The 21,259-nt window shown below is 42.7% G+C and overlaps 1 protein-coding gene across 2 annotated transcripts in view; it reads left to right on the top strand.

Moving 5' to 3' along the window:
* The first annotated feature begins 2,308 nt into the window (after positions 1-2,308).
* Positions 2,309-21,259, top strand: part of mapk8ip1b (mitogen-activated protein kinase 8 interacting protein 1b) — a 62,061-nt gene continuing 43,110 nt past the window's right edge. Inside the window, exon 1 of one of the 2 annotated variants that reach the window (XM_069657866.1) lies at positions 2,309-2,385. In XM_069657866.1, the coding sequence (XP_069513967.1) occupies positions 2,309-2,385 (77 nt within the window). Of the gene's footprint in view, positions 2,386-14,118; positions 14,198-21,259 lie in introns of those variants that run through there. The other variant, XM_069657867.1, reaches the window with a different exon arrangement.

Here is a 21,259-nt window from a genome sequence, read left to right as displayed (position 1 = left end):
GGCGGAGACGGTATTACAGGAGGAAATAATTCTCCTTCTTCTTCTTATGCTGTGAGAATCACCACTTCTCACTGACCTCCTGTATGTCTGAAAACAGTATGCTGTTTGCTGTGTGCAGTATCGCCCTCTGCTGGTTTCTCACTGTACTTACAACTCAATGCTCTTAGAATGTCGTCATGCTCCTTAAATGAGAACTGTCTCTGGTGAGGCTGTTTCAGCTTGTTTGTCTCACTGTGTCAGGACAAAACTGCTTCATGCTCAACATGATGAAGGATTTTCTCTCTGAATCATACAATGACTGTTAGTGCTGAACCTGCAGGGAAGTTGCTCTTCTTACATGCCAACCAGCCACACGGATTTGTTCAATATATTGATCAGACATTTGAAATCACCACAAACTGATACTGAGTTCTGATACACACATAGTTGATATCTGACTCTGTATTTCTCATCCTAGCTCTCTCCTCTCTGGGGGAGCTCCTGCTGCCTTCAGGGTCTCCTTGTAATCCCCATTCTTTGGAGGTTACGGTCGTGCCTGCAATGTGTTTAAATAAGATCCAATAATAAAAATAGCAGTTTCCTAGTGGCAGGACGGTTTATTTGGTAAATTGTCTTCAACATGTGAGCCTACCATGAATAAATAAAACAATCTTAAAATAATAAGGGTTGACCTCTTTTTGATTATTTTGATTTTGAATCTAAAGATTTTTGTCTGACATAGCTGAAGATCAAAAACACCACAAATCTGAACCTTCGATGGAAATTCAATGTTATTTAATATTCAGGGCAAACCCTTGTTAGTGGATGCGATACAAAAGTTTTTGCTTTGTTTGAACAACTTCTTGGCTAATAATAATTTGTCTGCCTTATTGTCACCTATAACTCTAACTGTATAATATATGAGATTATGTAAAGTGGTATAAAAGAATAAACATTGTTCTAATAAAAAAATTAAATAAAATAAGGTGTGATTTGTGTTCATCAGCAATCCCAATCTGCTCAGCATCACACTTTTAAATGAAACTGTCAGCATGGTTGCCTCCTCCCTCTGCTCACTGATTATTGACAGCAATTGGCAGCAAATGATTACTGCAACATAAAATGTTCAGCATGAATATTATTTCGGTATTTTGCTCTACATGACAAAACAAATCTTCATCATGGTGCCAGGTATGATTATCTACACCCTTGTGCCCCACTCAGGCACTTACAAAGACAGCCTGGTCTTGTGTTCAGGTCCTTCTTGCTAAACCAGGAAGTGCTACAATAGTACAGAACATTACAGATAAAAATATGTATTTCTGCATTTTATACACAATTCTTATGTGATGGTCTCTGAATTTCTTCCAATAAAGTTAAGACAGAATTGAACATTTAAAAACACGTTGTGTTGAACAGTGTGGAAAAGACAATTTAGCAACTTTAAGGCTACTTGGTGCAACAATTTTTAATGAGTTAAAAAATTATCCAAAGCCTAATTTTGCCCCAGGGACTTGGTTAAATTTTGTCATAAAGAACATACACTTTACATTTTTCCAATTAAACAGAAAACAATGATAATTGAATAAAGTAAAGCAAATTATAACTAGCATATAGTACAAACAGGTGTGTTGTGCATTAAGTTGAAGCCTAAAAGTTGATATAATTTATAATTTATGGTCTTGGCTGCTACTCATGAAAATGGCACACGGTCTATGTTACATTTAATGTATGACATGAATATTTAATCAAGCATTACACATAAGGATAATAAAAATATTAGAAATATGTTGGAAAAAAACTGTAAAAGATCCCAATGTCTCATTTGACTTGGTGTGCTGTTTCAAATTGTGATCCCCACACAATAAAAGGATTTTGATCCAGAAGAGCCATATCTATGAATTTTGGACCTATCATGGGATGTACAGTCAAACACTGTAAAAATAAAATAAACTAAAAACTCATGCATGCCCTTTGGAGCATGTTTACACACAACGCTTTGCTAAATAATTTTGTAATTGGCTTTAATTTAATGTCACATTTAATAAAAATTCAACATTTCACCAGAGCTTTTTTTTTTTTTACAATCTGTAAATGGGTCTGTTGTTGCCTAGAAGGATACTTAATTTACATGCACAAGGACTTAAAAATAAAAACTTATTTCCAAATGCTTCAATTTTATTTATTAATTTATTCACAGTGTAACTGAGTTGCCATTTTCCCACAGTCCTCGAAGGCAGCACCCTATCGCAGCATCGGCGGACCTCTTCAGGTGTCTCTGCTGGGCGGCCGCACGGCGGAGCCAATGGAGGACTGCTAACGGGGCGGCATGGCGGACCGAGAGAAGAGGAAAACCAGCCCGCCACCGGGACGCAACATTCAGGTGAAGTCCCCGGCCAGCTTCAGGTAAGAGCTCCGGGCGGAGGCAGCCTGTGGAGGGGGGGCGCTGAGCTGTAACCCAGCCCCGGAGGCAGTGAATGAGCGGTGTGAGGCAGCGCGGCTCTGCGGGGCTGAAGCCGCTGGTGCTGTCTGCTCGGAGCCGCTGCAGCTGCGTTTGGCTCGGCTCAGCTCTGCAGGTTGAAGTCGCAGTGTGTTGTTGAGTGGCATGTTTTGTGTTTGGGCGTGTCTGCTCCCTGGAGGACCGAGACGAGCTCTGTGTGCTCCCTGCATCCACTAAAACCATACATTTTTAATGTGGCATACTTTTTGGTAACCTGCTCCAACCAAAGATCCCTGTAATAAACAACTGTGCAGCGGCTGCGCGACTCCCGGCTTCGATTAATGAGTTTATATTGGCCATAATGCCTCTTATATTGTCGCCTGTTATTTTCTTACCTTCATAGGCTACTTTTACTGTAGGATAGTTTCCGTGATTTAACACAAATAGGTTAATACAGGTTTAATACAGTACAGGTTTATTGTTCTGGTATACCCCTTTGATAACCAGCCACTGACTCAATCTGTTTATGGCACACATCGATGACTTTATCAACTGTACTCTATCATCATATCAATCCACTTAACTTTAATAGGCTTTAAAAGAGACTCTTGATGTGTGCAGGACTCAGTGTGTTGACAGCAACATTGCAGTGCAGTCAATCAAAATGTTGTAGGCCTATTTCTGAAGAGCCTACAGGCTGTTTTGTTTGGATCCAGCCTATTTGCAATAACTTTTATTATACTGTAAAGCCTCGGCTGTACTGTTTTAGCTGTATTTATAATTCTGTTTATTTTTATATGCTGATTATAGTAGAGTATTTTCTTCTTTTGTCAGTTTCACAGCAGTGTAATTTCAGTCTCTTTTGCCTCCCGGAGGGTTGTTTAGACTGAAAAAGCAGTCTGACGAGTCACTTATAGAGCATGATTGGCATTTTATTGTACATAATTAATTAATAATGAGCTGCATAAAGCTGTGATTGAAAGGGTAGGTGGTTAATAATGAAGTGTTTCAGAGCAACAGATAACAGAGTTCATCAGGTAGGTGTTAAGTCAGCTAATCAACCTGCAGAACAGCTCAACATGCTAAAGCGCTGAGCTGTGTGAGGGATTAGCTGCATGCAGTACACATGCTTTTATACTCACATACACACCAACACACCGTCCTGTACGCACACACCGAGAGCCTTACAATGTTGCATGGGGAGAAGCTGTGATTTTGCACTGGCATTACTGGGTGGATGGAGGCTCGTGATCAATATTCCCCAGTGAGACAGCAACACACACACACACACGCATGCTCACACACATACACACCCTCAGGCTCAGTGTGTCCCTGTCTCATTAGCTGGGCTGCGAGCGGGCGGATCCACGACTATCTTTCTTCAGATGTTTCATCACAGTGGCTTCAAAGTGGCTCCAGCAGTGTTTGATTTGTCTGTCACATAAAATATATGAAGAAAATAAATAAGGGCATCAAAGTTGCACAGAATAAAAATCAAACCACAGAGGGGGAAATAAGCAATAGAGACAACACGGGCAGGGTTATTTAAAGACTCATGTAAGCCACAGCAAACCAGAGTACACCTAAAAGACAATGCATCAGACTATAAGTTAAAAAGGATTAGCTGTAAATCAAGCTCTTTATGTAAATATACACTCACTGGCCACTTTATTAGGTACACCTGTTCAACTGCTTGCTAATGCAAATATCTAATCAGCCAATCACATGGCAGCAAATCAATGCATTTAGGCATGTAGACATGCTCAAGACGGTCTGCTGAAGTTCAAAGCGAGCATCAGAATGGGGAAGAAAGATGATTTAAGTGACTTTGAACGTGGCACGGTTGTTGGTGCCAGACAGGCTGGAGTGTTTCAGAAAATGCTGATGTACTGGGATTTTCACGCATAACCATCTCTAGGGTTTAAAAAATGTCCAGTGAGCAGCAGTTCTCTGGGCGAAAATGCCTTGCTGATGGCAGAGGTCAGAGCAGAATGGCCGGACTGGTTCGAGCTGATAGAAAGGCAACAGTAACTAAATCACTCATTACAACCGAGGTATGCAGAAGAGCATCTCTCAACGCACAACACGTGGAACGGCAGTAGATTGGAAAAATGTTGTCTGGTCTGATATGCTTGATTTCTGCTGCAACATTTGGATGGTAGCTTCAGAATTTGGCGTAAACATGAAAGCATGGGTCCATCCTGCCTTGTATCAACGGTTCAGGCTGCTGGTGGCGGTGTAATGGTGTGGGGGATATTTTCTTGGCACTCTTTGGGCTCCTTAGTACCATTTGAGCATCGTTTAATCGCCACAGCCTACCTGAGAATTTGAGGAATGTTTCCAGCACCTTGTTGAATCTATGACATGAAAAATTAAGGCAGTTTTGAAAGCAAAATGGGGTCCAACCCGGTACTGCAAGGTGTACCTAATGAAGTGGCATGGGTAAAGAATATAGGTCTTTTGAAATAACATCAAATCTTGTAGGAAATAGTTTTAAATCTACAAGAAGTCTTGATTGATATTTCAGAGTGGTTGCCTACTGGAGAAAGGAGGCCAGATAATCCACAATCTTGGAGTTGGCCAACTCCCAGAGCAGCCATATGTTGGAGTGTTTTTCCCAGTCACCCTCCCTTGCCTCCACACACCCTGATCCAATCCTCCACCTCATCCTGTTGGAGAACAGACTGTCGATCTGCTGCCGTATGTGCAGCTCTGTGTGGAGATATTCAGTGACTGAGATACGGGAGCATCTCATTCTCAAATCTAGATTCAGTCCACAGTTTCCCTCGTGTGATCTCAGTTTGATGCCCCCTTAAATTTTCATGACTTGTCAGTAGAGAGATGACATTGAGTGCGACATATTTCTGTATTGATGTCGACGTGCAGGATGTACAGCAAACAGACGGGACTTAAAGCTGTTGACAGATCATTTGAATTTAAAAGACATCTATGTACATTGGATCAGAGCAACCAATATTGCTGCTAACCTTCCTCTGCGTGACAAAATACAGCCCAAATATGACACATTTTAAAACTGTCAGTACGATTCAACACTGCGGTCAAGTTGCTGAAACGTCAGTATTTTTAGTGATGTCCTGAGCTCATTTAAACCTGTGTTTTTGAGAAACCTGGGCCAGGTAAAGATGTAAACACAACGTTTACATACAGTATATTACCTGCTATGTTGATGTGGGGAACCTGTTGAAAACAGCTGTATATTTTAGCATCCAGCAGTTACATTTGAACAACATTAGTCCAATATTACCTTTCAGCCCCTCATGGAAAGATCTGGCTCTTTAGCTTCTAAATGCTAGCTAGTTGCTAACTGTGTCTGTGGGCCTTCTAATGCTGAGCAGGTGGGGCACAGAGGGTTTTTAGAGCTTATTCACAGTAAACAGCTGCCTAATGTGGCCAACAGTGTTACAATGAGAGCGATGAGAGTGAATCAGAATCAGAAATACTTTATTTATCCCCAGGGGTCGTCCGTTACAGTTGCTCTGACACAGAGAAGCATGGTGAAATATAGGGCATAATATGGGCAGTATAGGCTATACAGTAAAATAAGAGCTAAAGATGAAATGCTGAGAAGTGGATCTATGGTGATTTACATATGAATGCCAGAATTTAATATAATTGCCTGAATAAAGTTAAATGCAAAATAAGAGCTCTTTACATATGAACAGTGTGATCATATTGCACAGTTGAATTATTGCACATCATCCAGCTTGTTCAGTGCACAGTTTTAAATAGGTGTCTGTGTGGAGGAGTTGTAGAGTCTGACAGCCACAGGCAGGATTGACCTCCTGTGGCGTTCTGCGGTGCGTCTCCGGGGAATGAATCCTTCATTATGATAAAAAGAAGTCGACTAAGTAAAGGAAGAATAAGGAAATGAAGAGGAGCATCTGTAACAGACTGCATGTGCGGTCAACACATGTGCACCAGTTATGTTAAAACAGTGATGTTATGGGCCTGAAACATGGACAATGTGCTGAACCTGCTATAAAGCGAAACGGAGCTCACGTTCAGACAATCATTCTCTGTTGGTTTTCATGTTGTTACACCGTCGTACTTTAAGATTAATATTAAAATAGCATGTTTAAGAACTTCAAGCTTGAAAAAGTGTTTGAACATGCAGGCTGTAATAATTTAAAAACCAATCTGCTTTACCAGTTTTAACTAAACATTGTGTCCAGCACGTTGCATTATGTGCTTAGAACCAAATCAGCTGATTAAGCAATATCACACTCGAGGTCGTGATATTGTGCAGAATAACATCATGGCTTTGAGTCGGTCATAGGCAGGAGTCTGCAGATAATCAGCAGTGATGTTATTCAGTACAACATCACTACCTCTAGTGTGATATTGCTTTTATACAACAGTTATACAAGCAGCAAAAAGCAGTAATCAGTAATAATCATCAACTCAACAACTTAACTGAAACTGGACTCTTGTTGCCGAGCAACCCAAACATTCTTTTGCACTCTGTGTCTCCAGGTTACCCCAGATCAGCTGTTTTTTATCATGTACATTTATCTGCTTGTTTTAATTTATCATCAACCAGTGAGATAAGAGTCTGCTGTGTGATTCAGAGGTACCAGCTTGATTAATGTAGACACACACAGTCTGCTGTAATGTTAATTAACAGTATTCAGAACACCTGGCTGAGGCAGAGTAATACACAGAGTGAAAAGTCCCAGTGATGTTGTTCTCTATATCACCGCCCATGGACTGCCTCTTGTCCAATCAGATTACTTGGCTGGACCTAACTGTTGTATAATGTTCATCATAGTATTCAGATCAACATTATTTAGGTGAACTGTACCTTTAAATTCTCCTGCACTGCATTTATAATGTCAGGCACAAGAGGGCGTCGCAGGAGATTCCTTCACATTAGCATAGTATTTATATCTGTGTGTGTGTGTGTGTGTGTGTGTGTGTGTGTGTGTGTGCACTGCAGCATGCACAGTGTGAGGATACAACACAGTGTAGGATTGCAGTCCGCTCTGTGGTGCATTATGGGGGAAAAATAGGGAATTCATGATGACTGTAACATGAAGCCAGAGATTGATCCGTCTTAAGGCAAAACTAATTCTCATCCTGTTTGCAATTTCTATTTATCTGACACTTATAGCTCAGATATATGACAGGTAAACATACCATAAATAAATAATGAGGACATTCACTTATGGAGACACTTTTTTATTATGTTTGTTTTTTTCTTTTCAAACCTCTTTGGATATGGGTTTATTGATTGGCTATTGTTGTAACTGATGGGATTCCTGTGTGTCCAGTTGCCAAGTCATTGATTGATATTGATTGTGCGACATCAGCTTTTGACCACTAGCTGTTTGTCTGAACAGAAAATGAATGTTCCATCAGCAGCAAATAGAATCCCTTATTCAAAACCTAAAGGTGATTTTACTGATGATTATAGAGGCATGTATTCTGCCACATGACCTGGGCGCCTGCATCTTTGCTATCCACACATCAGACAGCACAACAGATAGAACAGAAGTCCTGACTTTGTTGTTGTCATTCATTACATTTTTTTTGCAGTTGTGTGCGATTAAATATCCTCTGTATCACCGTGCCCCCACTTAAATCTAGAAACTTAGCTTATATGAAACTGATTTGCAACCTTTCATACATGTGTGATTTAAGGAAAGTAATATTTTGTATCACCATAATAATGTTCTAACTACTGTTAGACAGGCAAAGTGCAGTTATCGGCTGTCGTCTGATGATGACACAGTCTCAGCCAACTTTTCAGGGCTTCCAGTGATGTCAGCAGTAAGTGATTAAGGACTTCTGTGCGTTGCCATTGTTATTGAATTTTTAATCCTGCGTTCGCGTACACAACTGGCTGCATCATGAACGTAACTGTTCACATACTTATCTATGTGCTACGTGTGTTACTGGAGGCAGGCATGACAGGCATGTTTGTCACTGTGCAGTGGCAATGACACATCGTACAGATGTGTATAATTGTGGACTCGGTCTTCAAAACTTTCTGCCATTGTTGTCACTGCTGCTGTGTTGTCCATGTCACACCCCCTCTGCCTCTACACTGCCCCACCTTTGACGTGCATACCGCATCTTGCTTACACGTAATGTTAATCTTTGAGGACGTGCACAGCCGACTTCCCAAACAGGCGCAGGGAACGCAGGGCAGCCATCACACGCACACGAACGCGTAGTAAAAAGCAAATATATATCCGGCTTAAAGGAGCAATTCGCCCCTGGAAAAAGCAACTGTCAGTCAAAGCTGGTGTTCTCTGTAATCGATAGAAGCAGTAATATTTGAAATTGGCGCCATAGCTGTGGAGAAAGTTGTACAAACAGCTCGTGGTTTTGCCCATTCTACATTCCTACAACACCCAGCATGCATTGCGCCCCTCCCTCTGAAAGGCACGGCCCAGCGAGAGACGCTGGAGTGAAATACTACCGTTTTTGCTGCAGGCAACGGCTCAGAGCGGTACAGAATCCAAAATACGATGAGAATATACCGGTGGATCGTCTGAAAAATCAGACCAGAGATCAGAACACATTTCATACTTGACGATTTTGAACGAGACATGACATTGGAGGTGGGCGGGAGGTCCAAATCCCACGTCCAAAGGCACAGAGTGAAATTGCTTTTTTTTTATCTTAATGGCATTAGCTCCCCATAATAGCATGATAGGACTGAGGTTGAAAATCTGCGAACTGGACCTTTAAGTCCTTTTGTTGCCTAAACCAAACCATGGACGACACCAGGGTCTCTGGAGCCCACCTTCTATGACCACAAAAACACTGCCTGTAAAGTGAATCCAGGCAGCCATTACCTTTATCAGCATGAAATCATAATTGGGAAAACTAAAATGTAATTTGAAGGAGACAGAGTTGCATAATGTCATATAAAGTGAATGAAAACAGCCTACTAATACTGTCACATTAAAGGCTGGGAGTACATTAGCTCTACTTCACCCTGAATACTTCCTTAAATGACCTCCTGGCAAAGACTGATGACTACCTTTTACATTATTCTCTGTCCCTGCAGTTTCCACATCAGACTTTATTGTGTACAAACTGCAGTATTCAGCAGTACATTCACAAAATAGACAGACTGTTCGGTGTATTTTGCAGATCACTGAATAATCGAAAAACGAAAGCGCCGAAGTCTCCGTGATCCCTCCTCCTCTCTCTCTCTCACGAACTCATCAGCATATTCCCTCTTTCTTTCTCTCCTTTCATCTTTTCACTGCAGCTTCCACTCTGACGTGACTCTGCTGACAAGATCTGCTCAGGCGGATAGATGCACAGGGTGAGAGGATGTGAGAGACGAGGGAGGTTAAGCAGATTCTGAAGTGTCAGTTTCCCTGATTCACTGCATCTGGTTTTTATGGACTTTGATGTTTTCTATATAAAAAAAACAGCTTGATTTCTCGGTGTGAGCTTGTAGTTTTCAGCCGGCTTTTCCTCTCTCTCACAGGGAAACAAAGAGAGAGAGAGAATTTTAAATTGGCCTGATTTGAATTTCACCCACAGTGTGCGCTGACACAGTGGACAGTTAGTGCTCTGGTTGCAGTTCCCCCCCACGCTGATTATTTACTACTGTCGATCAGTTCTGCTGACTCTGCACGTTCCATCTAATGGCACCTCCCCTCTGCTTATACAGTATCTCCCTCTCTCTTTGTCTCTCTCTCTCCATGTCTTTCCCCTATGAACACAAGCCTTTTTTTATATTCTGTCTAAAGTATTTTTACAAGCGTGTATGAAGAAAAAGGAATATTTGACCATATTTTAGTGAGACACTTCTTACCTAAACTATTTATGTAAACAGTGTCTAAGCATGGACCCTCAGAGAGGGTGGCTAGAGGGCTGTCAATTTCTGTGCAATGCAAGCATAGACTTTGTAAATAACAGATGTAGCCACTGTGACGTCACCCACTGGTTTCTCGACTGTGTAAATGAAGCCGAAATATGGCCGCCGCCATGTTGGTTTACTGAAGTGACCAAATTTGGATGAGAGGGTGGAGCTGGAGAGGAGCGCGGGGTTACAAAACAGCAAGTTACGGTTAGTTCATCAGCTCATGAATGAGCTGGTTTAACTTCATGTTTCCCACAGAGGAGATTCTGTTTGTGACGGCGACTGACTGCAGGTGTTTATTTATCACACTAAAGAAGTAGAGGACTCTCACCAGACAGCAGGTGTACAGCATGTAGCAGGAAATTACGGTCCTCTGTAAAAGGGGAAAGCCAACAACTTCCGACTCTTATTTACTGGCCAACGATTAAATAACTGTTTGATAAACACTGAACAGGCTTACAAGCCAGCTATGTCCTGCTACTAATATATAGTGCTAAAAATTAAATACAATAACACTAGACTTTAACTCACAGAAAAGCAGGAGCTCAGACTTCTTGCTCGGCCAGAAAGTTCCATAAATCCCGCAGAGAGAGAGACGGATTATTTGTCCAAAATTTGAATGGAAATGTCCCCACAAGTTTCCAACACAAACAGGCGAAGTTCAGTGACTGTGTGTCTGCGGTGACGTCCAGCAGACAGCCAGCAGGATCCACCTGTCACTCAAGTGACCCGGCTCCTGTGATTTAAGGCTTAATATAATTAAAACAGGTGTGTTATAAAAACAATTCACCCCCCGTACTTGAACAGTAAAATTTGCTATTTATAACAAAACCGTTTTTGTACCAGGCTGTAAACATGTTTTTTTCTGCTGTAAAAATGGGCATGTTCCCACCTGCTGTAATGTTATTTCTTGGTTTCTCGAGGAGCTGCAGTTTTTTGTACTTCCGCATTGGCTTCATTTTTCAACACTGGAGGTTTTTTGACCCGTTGACAAATGAACCAGTATTGTCAGCCTTTTTCTTTTGAACATTCTGGAGAGAAGAATTCAGCTCATTTCCTCACGGCTATTACAGGGTTAAATTGGCTCTTCCGACAGGCTGAAGAGGGATTAAACATCACACACACACACGAACACACAATCCAGGGATACCTCTCGTATTCTTTCCGTCTCTCAGGACTAACACGAACATTTGAAACTCTTTCTCTCAGATACAGAACCCTTTGAGCCTGTTCTCTGTTTTCTAGCATTTTCTTATTGTTCCTTCAGCAAGTGTTTCTTATTATTTTCTATACTCTTCATTACATGTGTAGGGGGACGTGTTTGAAGCTCTCGTGGTGTGTGTGATCTCCATACTGTAGGTGCTGGCCGGATGCCCAGGTGTGGCCATATGGCCGAGTGTTTGTCACTCAGAGTGTGAAGAAAGAAACAAGGATTTCGTGACCTTTTCTGAAGGAAAATTTGAAGTTTTTTTTTGTTATAATGGAAGCTGCAAATATGAACACTTGGCCGGATCAAATGCTTTTCCTGTCATTTGGAGCTTCATTGATTTACTTCTCGCCTCTAGGGGGCAGAGAAACATAAAAACAAGATGCCAGACAAGTGATATATTAGCATGTCATGAGGTGTTTATCGATTATAGCAGCAAACGAGCAATTACCTGTTTATATGTGTAGCAGACGCTGAGAAATAAAACACCTTCCAACCTTTTTTTTCTGCCCTCCCAATGAATGAAAGTCCAATCTTCTTTACGTTTTAGCTCAGGTTTGGTCTCCTCCAGCACCTGAGAAGAAAAAAAATGTCCCTTTAGCTGAATGTTAATTAGTGCAGTTTTAACATTCTAATAAAAATGTCCTGGTTGTTCGCAAAATCTGTCTTTGTCTCTCTTTTAACAGAGATACGCCTCCTTACTTCATATTCAGCAGGATGCTCCTTGATACAGTGTTATGGCCTGCCTACAGTGAATATGTTTCAGCCAATAAGATGCTGGCAGGTGGTTTAAAGGTCAGCAGTGTTGACGGGGTTAATGGACTGAACAGTTCACTGCGCGTGGGCGTTATAATCACATTGATTTTGAGAGGAAGCACCGGCAAGAACAAGCAAAGACTTGTAGCAGCAGGTTAGAGGAGGATTCGGGTTAGTTGCAACTTTTACATTATTTTAGTGGGTTGGGCTGTCTTTCTGTAGCCAGTAGTAATGTAAAGACCCCCTCCAGTGAAAACCACCTTGTAAACATCTCCATGTGGTGGTTCTCATGTGCTACAAGACATATCAGGGACAACATCAGCAGTCATCTCCACGGCTGGGCCTGTCTGCTTTTAAACTGCAGTGTACCAAGGACAGGCTGAACAACACGTTTTCAGATTGGCAGGTTTGAGACGTCACAAACCTGAGGAGCCAATCCCGTAAATGGACGGGGTGACGCTACGCATATCATCATGTGATGCTAGCTGAGTTTCAACAAGTTGCCACTAAACGATGGCAGAGACGTGTTTTATTTTCGCGACGGAGAGGGCGGTTGGAAATGTGCATAGTGGGCGGGGCCTATGCAGGTTCAAGCATTTTTAATGAGGGAGAAGGAGGAGATGCTTTGGGAGGATTTTTACAAGGTAATTAAACGTATTTTGCAGAAAAAACACATCAGACACTATTTATTATTTCCAGCAGAGCCTTAAAACATGACTGGAGCTGCTCTTTAATTGATCAAGTTAATGGCTGAAATCTGAGAACACAGTGCTTTTACGTAGGAACATGAGCAGTCAGCCCAAACCTCTCAGCCAAGAGGAATGTTATTGACGAAACTGCCTGCTGTGAGCATTCCAACTTCCTGCATAATGAGAAGATTACGCATAATGTATAATTAACATGTATTAAACTTATTTTAAATTTTGACCTCAAAAGCAGTGATTTGGATGATCTGGTTACTCTGTTAGCTTGTTTACATCCGTCCTGTTCGCTGACTGCTCGCGGCTTTTTGTTACGTTACGTAACAGTTATTTAGCGGCCGCTTTTATCTAAAAGGGACTCACAAAAAGTGCATTCAACCGGAAGGATACAACCTAAGAATTGCAAGAATCCTGCAAGTACACCAGCTGTATGAAATATGCGGAAATGCTTCAAGTGCTATATTTTTAGACCTCAGTATTTTCCTTTGGAAAAAGACACACTAACGTAACTTATAGAAATAATGGTCCAAAATACAACAAGAAGACAAAAGCTGGAATAAAGCCTGTTTTTTCTCTAAGAGGATGATGAAAATTTGGAGCTTCATGATCAATGTGCCTCATGAATAATTGAGCAGGAGGGTGTTTTGCAGAGAGAGGGAAAGAGAGAGAGAGACAGAGAGAGAGAGAGAGAGAGACACAGAGAGAGAGAGATACAGAGAGAGGGAGAGAGAGAGGAGTGTCCTGTTGTGCTGATGCTTCTCCTGTTTGGGCTCGCCGTGCGTGGCGTTAGATGTTCTGCTAGCAGCAGCACTTTTCTGCGGTTGTGTAGTAAATCTGATGCTCACAGGATGGAGTAAACATCAGAGAGAGAGAGAGAGAGAGAGAGAGAGAGAGAAAGGGAAGATAGAGGAGGAGATTATATAACACTACTCCTCTGTGGCAGATTCAGCTCCTCTGCTTTAAATAATTCCCCTCTCTTCCTCTCTCTCCTCCGGATGATGAGCAGCAGCAGGGCTCTGAATCGGACGCTTTTCCCATCGACCCGAACGAGCTGCACCCCTCCTCCCCTCTCCTCCGGCTCTCTTCCTGCTCGCTCCTCCCTCTCCCTCGCCCTCCCTTCTTTCACTTTCTAACCCTCCTGCTCCTTCTCTTCCTCCTCCTCCTCCTCCTCCTCTCATCTTGGCTGTGGATGCCCTCCTCACTTACAGTATGGACTCGGGAGGGGAAGGAGAAGAGGGCTGGATGGAGGACCAGTGGGAGAAATGGTAGGGAGTCTCTCTTTTTCTTTCCCTCATGCAGCAACATGGCTGTGTGTGACCTTGTGAGTGTGTAACTGCTAACATGCCTGTTTCTTGCTACATGTCGCCTCCTTCCATCTGTAAGCTCAGGACAGGGATGCCCTTGAAGGAGAGTGGAGGCATATGGCTGTGTTTGTTTGTGTTTATGGAAGAGCGGTAGCGCGTGCAGCAGCGGTTGCTGGTTTATGTTGACAAAAATAGGACCTGAGAAATCAAATGTAAGTGGAGCAATGTGCGTCTTCAGAGTTTGTTTTCATACAGCCGACGGTGATGATGATGTGGGAGGGAGGAGGTGGGGGTGTCCGGATGAGGCGAGTCTGACGGGACGGTCCTGATCGTGGTCCTGGTCCTGTCCTTGCAGGAGGACGAGGCTGATGAGTGACAGACAGCGTGCAGCCTTGTAATCTATCAGAGAGAGAAAATCTAGATCTATCTAGAGAGAGGAAGAGCATAAATGATGAGGGGGAGATGTAGAAGAAAGAAACAGGCGAGGGGAATATATGGAATTGCTGTGACGAATGAATGCCGGGCTTAGAGTGTATGGAGTCTGACTTGATTGAATGATAACAGCACAGCACAGATGCTAGTTCTATGAGACTAACATGAAAAGAAATGTCAGGTGTGCTATATCCATGAGTGTGTGGGAAGCACGCCTGTCATGCTTGCATGCATTAGGAATCATTAACAACACAAATACATAACACATATTTGTATATTAGGCATGTCTTTTTTTCCTAGGGAGGATTTTGGTTCGTAGTTAGAAGCTCATTTGCATTTTTCTACTTTTTTCTCTTCACATGCTAACGCCGGAAGCTATTCTTCTGATCAGTCAACACCTTTTTTTCCCATGAACGCTGCAGAAAATCATCTTTTTTGCAGCAGGTCCTGGTGAAAATCAGGATGAGCCTAACTACTCCTTCATCAATATAATTGTCTGTGAAAATCTGTTAAAAGAAAAAAGACGCCTCTCATATAATTTGACCTTGCATGCTACTTGTAAACAAAAACACTGCAGTCCACATTTGCCAACAAGCGTCAGGTAAATACAGCGCTGCTTTTTTATCAGGGTCATAGCTGGACTCGGATAAAGACTAATCAGCTGGCCGGGCCTGTCGTGGCCTGAGCGCGAGGTCATGCTGTCCTTCATTAACACAAGCAAGAGAAGCGGGCCAAGGAGGCACAAACAGGCCGGCAGGATGCCCTGTCACCACCCACTGCTAGAAAAATGCAGGAGTTTAGCCCAAATCCTCAGCGAGACACTCAGAGACATCCATCCTGCAGTGCCGGTGCCCTCTGATGCTGTTTGACAACATGAACGCTGGTTATTGTCTGGGATGTTTCTGAAGGGATGTTTTGAAATCCAGACTCGATCCACCAGCTGCCATTTAGTCACTTATGTAGATCCAGAAATCTGCAGCAGATTATAGCTATGAATAACCACAGATGTGTCAGTAAAGGAAAGCAGTCAATACTCAAAATTACTCCTCTTTAAGCCGTTGATAGCATCATGGTATCCGTTTTATTCATGAAGTCGTGGGAGAAAGATCATACATACTGAGAATGGGATCACAATCAGTGATTAGCACATGAAATATTAAGCTAAACCCTGGAGAGGTGAGCTCGTGGCTTAAGTGTAGAAGAACACTGAATTGAAAAGAAAAAAATCTATACTCTGAGATGTTTGGGATCTTCTCAGTTGACTGATTTCCTGTCTGTTGATGAACTAAGTGCTAAGATGGTCTGCAGCAGCATTTAGCTATGATGTTACATTTTACACACATGAGCCTTAAAAAATGATACGCTGCACTCATGTAGACGAAGAAAAGCAAGACGTTGTGTCCTCATTGGAGCTGTGGACAATGAATGAACAGCTAGGCAGAGTAGCATGTAGCTTCTTAATTCCTTTCCTCATAAGTTGCTTGTGTGCACCCAGCTGGTTCTTGGACCTGTTACCCACTCATAGCAGCTAAAGCATGATCATCATACAGTTACGCTTAACTCTCTACCTTTGGTTAGGATCATCCAACCATCCATTATCTAAACTGCTTATCCTGTTCAGGGTCGCGTGGGGCTGTTGCCTATCCATCAGGTAAGAGGCAGTGTACACCCTGGACAGGTCAGAGGGAACCCATGCAAACTGCACACAGAAAAGGCCCCTTACGACAATTTGAACCAGGAACCTTTAAGGTGTACGGTGACAGCGCTAACCGGTGCACCACCGTGCAGCCCTGGTTAGGATCATGATCTTAATTAGAAAAAAAGACCCACACTTACTTAAAGGGGCCGTACCTTTTGAATGGATATTCTCATATCTTGCATGAGTTTCACATTTTTGGGTGTTTATTGTTCACAGTGAAAAAGTTAAAACTGCATGATTCCGTGTTTTTCCAGATTTACATTTTTAAAAAGGTAGCCTCTGAAATGGGCCGTTCAGAACAGCTGCAGGTTTCTACGTAGAACCTTGCTTTTGCTGAAATCCTTTGTCATTCACCGTCGTTCACCTCAGGCTGCCTTCTTGCACTCGCTTGTAGTCAAGTCATTGTCAAGATTTCAACTTAGTATTCCGATGCCTCCTGTCAATTCTGGCTCATACATATGAGTCCGAATAACCGATCCTAGAGCAGCCATGTTTTCTACAACTTTGGAGTGACGGCCACTCCCCCACGTGGGAATGCACATGTGAGGTAGGGGCTATGCGGTCACTCCGAACCCTGTCAGCCAATCATTGTAGTTTCTTCTAGAACTTTCTTCACATTGATAGTTTCAAATTGCATTTGCAGGAGAAATATCTGGTCCAACAGATTTCCCAGTTCTTGCTCTTTGTTTAGTCAGTCATGACTATCACACTTGAAAACATATCCTGCTCTTTATCCCTCTGGCCGAGGCAAAAGCTCCATCATGATGCTGGAACGCTAACTCGGAGTTCCCTTGAGCTTCATGGACGGTCTTTTGGATCCCTTGGGGTAACAGTGATACAGCAACCATGTTGTTGGTGTCAGCTTGCTGTTACTACGCTCTGACCGACTGTAGAGTCACTTTCAGTGATGATGACACAGTAAATGTGTCACAGAGATCTCTGACCTGGACAGCCCAGCCAGTCTGCTGAGTCAGCGGGCATCGATCACTGAGGCTGTTGTGAGTGAGAGTGAGATGATGTGTACACATCGTACAAGGAAACAACCCCGGAGGAAGCTAATGGGGTAATTTTAGGTACTGGATTTTCTAGGTCAGAGGTTCCCACACTTTCAGACCATGAACCTCTTTGTATCAGCTCCTGCGTTGTCACTTGCCTCCCGACCTTGCAGGTATTTGTATTTAGGGACTTTTGAGGAAGTATGGATGCTACTGTTGAGCAGACCTTAAAAAAGTCACGCTTGCCTTCATCTCGTCATGACTGGATTATTCTAATTCCCTGTATTCACAGGCTCAGTCAAAAGGCCATCTCCCGTCTCCAGCCTGTTCACTATTCAGCTGGCAGACTTAAAAAAATGCTGAGAGACAAGAGACCAGACCTTCAACTTGGATTTTAAACTTTTACAAATGACTTTTAATGCTCTACATGGCCTCGCTGCTACTAAATCATAGATTTACTTTCACCCCATGAACCTAACCACTGCAGGCGTTCTTTAGGTAGCAGCCACCTAACTTATCCCATAGCTCGCCTTGTTACTAAAGGAAGATGGGTGTTTCCTGTCAGACTCTTAAACACCCACTGCAAACTAACTTTTCTAGCAAATCTGCTCTTCTTATCTATCCCTCTTTTATGCCTTTTATTTCACCTGTTGTGTTCTATTGTAGCTTGTCCTGTAAAGCTTATTGCAACTGTGTTTTGAATATGCAAAATAAAGTTTGTGATTCATCATAGATGCCAGGGCAGTCCACCACTCTAAGCAATCTGTGGAGTCTAAATAATGTGATCGGTTAAAAGTGTCACATTTACATCATGTGTCTAGGGCTGCACGATAGTTTCACAACTGCAATAGCGATGTGCAATAGTCACATTGGTGCAGTTGTTAGCGCTGTTGCCACACAGCTAGAAGGTCACGGGTTCAAATCCCGGTTTGGGCTAGATGCGCCTTTCTGTGTATGGATCCCACATGTTCTCTTCGTGCATGCGTGGGTCGCCTCCGGGGTCTCCGGCTTCCTCCCACAGTCCAAAGACATGCTCGTAAGGTTAATTGGTGACAGCGAAAGGTTGTCTGTCTCTATGTATCAGCCCTGTGATTGACTGGCGACCAGTCCAGGGTGTACCCCGCCCTTCGCCCAATGACAGTCGGGATAGGCTCCAGCCCCCCCGCGACCCTGAACAGGATAAGCGGTATAGATAATGGATGGATGGACATCAAGCTGCTACTTTATTGTTGCTCATGCAGAATGAAAACTTGCCAGTTTCCTGTTTCCCATCACTGATGGACAGGAAAGGTCTGTCTGATGTCACATCAGAGCTCAGAGTGAACTGGCCGCTGTGCAACAGAGTCTGTGTGTCTCCTGCCTGTAAACTGTAAACAAGCACGTGACGCTGCTGCCGTCACAGATCATGTCGGCGGGATGATCCGGGCAGATCTGGCTTATAAGTGTGTGTATTCCCGTTATCAATGGCACCTCGTCCCAGTGCTGGTTAACGCTGTGGTCACGGTAAACGGATCGTTCACGGAGCGGACGTGCAGCGAAACGTTTTTAGGAAGTAGGCAACGTGAGCTTTCGTTTCAAAAAGTTACTGTCACGAGGCTGATCACGCTGCTAAAACATTCATTTGAACCCTGTTAGAAACGGTAGATGATATACTGAGTAAATAACAACAGCAACCCACAAGTGTGTTTGTGTTTGTTTTATAAAGAAATGTGTCGCTTCTCCTGACGCGTTACTTTTTCATGTGGGTGTCAGAGCAAGCAAGAGTGGTAAAAGTAGGAGGGGGGGTTTGTTAGAAGAAAACAGACTTAAAAGTCCCGAATAATAAAAAAGTACGATTGTTAATTGTTTATATGGACATAAAACCACACTGTTTATCTTGTATAATGTCCTGTATTTTCTAAAATGGTAATAAATATCGCAGAACAAAACAATATCGCAATGTTAGTTTTTTCCAATGTCATGCTGCCCTAGTTCACTCAGTATGAATACAACATACAGGGCTGCAAGATTGTCCCATTATTGATTGGTTTACTGAGTATTTTCTTAGTTATTCGATAAATGTTTAGTCTCTAAACTATCTCTCTTTTTTTAACAGAAATGCATGTTTCAAATTCTTAAAACTCTTGCTAATCTTCAGAGTTTATTAAGATGATTTGGTTCTATTTTGTCAATGAAAAAGTGAACTGGAGTGAAATATTGTTGTTTTTGCTGTTGTGCACCTGCCAGATCAGACTCAAACCGGAACCCTGTAATCATTTTTGTTTGAGTAACAAATATCCAGAATGTGTGATCGGAGGTTTACACACGACACCTGTCAGGTTTTCTGTGGCCGGTTTGACGTGAGCCTGCCTGACATTGTTCGCCCGGCGTGTTACCCTGTAAAGTCTGAGCCGTGGTGTGTGACAACCTAATTTGCTCTTTATTATACACTCTGTTGGTTTTCTCTGCGTCCCTCCTTACCCACAATTCACTGCAGCAAAGAGGTCACCCTGTCCAGTCTAGGTGGTTTATCTCTCTGCACTTAATTTTCTCCCTCCCTCCCTCCATTCATTCATGTTTGCCCCCATGACTCTCTCCATCCTGTCACTGTCCGCTGCCTCCATTAAGACTTTCCTCTGTATAGATCTACAGTCACGACATCATTTCCTCTCACCTTTTGTTCAGGACTGTCCTCTTTTTGTCCTTGTAAAGCCCCAATTATAGAGCAAACCGTCCCTTTAAGGGCAGAATAACATGGCATACTGTATGTTTGGCTTATTGTCTCTGATCAGCATTTGCAGTCTGTACTCTCCGCCCCTCCACCTTTCTCCTCCTTCCTGTAAGTGATGCTGATAGCAGAGGGACACTCCAGAAAATATTGATTTTGTTGCTTCCCCAGGCAAACATCTGTACAGCAATACATCACACTTGTAGTCAACTGGTAAGCTTCCAGATTTTGTCATTTTAAAGCAGAGCCGTGTCCTCAGACCAAAGCCTGTCAAGTCAAATGGGACTAAACAAAATTCAGATGGCACTTTAAACCGCATGCTGTTGCTCAGTGCTGGTTTGATCTGGAGGGTGAAGAGGAGTGGAGAAATATAGGCAGAACCCATTTACTAAAATGATTACTGCTATCAGTCACTGCGTTTCTGTTCTGCTCGAAAAATCTTGAATTGCATGATGCATGTAGGACACCAGTCACTTTACTGTATTTACAATATGTAAAAAGCAGCTCGTGCAGTCATTAGTTAATTACATTCAAATGAAGAGATAACATCTGTTAAGTCTCTATTCCCGAAAGTGGTAACACAATGGTGATTGAGCCTATGGCCCACTGATGAAAGCCTTTGCATTCACAGTATCATAGACTGGGTGTCTGTGGCGACTTTTGCGGAAAAAATCACAAGCGTCGCCCAGTTAGTGACGCGTTTTCCATCAGCCAGCAGTGGTTGGTCTGCCAGAGAGGGTAGGCGGAGCAAAGTGACTGCTTTTCCGGTCTCTGCAAGTGATGCGAGTAAACAGTAATCTACTATGGCTGAACAGACAAAGAAAAGATGGATGACTACAGATACAACTTCAAAAATAAGTGAAAATCCAAAGAAAAAGAAACAAATTTGACGCTCAGATAGTCTGAAAAGGAAAGCGACCGTCAGAGAGGAAAATCAAGAGTTACAACCGGAGCCAACCGTGGACGTCACACATGCAGCACTGTCTGAATATCTGGAAAGTGTGCTCCCGCAATTACCGGGAATGAACACACTCTGCAGCTCCAATGAGCTTTAAGCCTGTTTTAGCTCATTGTTTTGGTTCTCTGGCAGCTCATAGACAAGTTGTATCAGGCATTGCAGTCTTTTCATGGGATAACAAAACTATCCCACAAAACTAACAAAAGTTAGCCACTACTCACCTTTGCATGTA

The sequence above is a fragment of the Semicossyphus pulcher genome, unplaced genomic scaffold (genome assembly GCF_022749685.1).
Source record: "Semicossyphus pulcher isolate SPU_LCO1_2020_fin unplaced genomic scaffold, fSemPul1.0.p SCAF_1, whole genome shotgun sequence".
NCBI lineage: Eukaryota > Metazoa > Chordata > Actinopteri > Labriformes > Labridae > Semicossyphus > Semicossyphus pulcher.
Note: the sequence above shows the minus strand (reverse complement) of the source record. Positions and strands in the feature narration are given on the sequence as shown.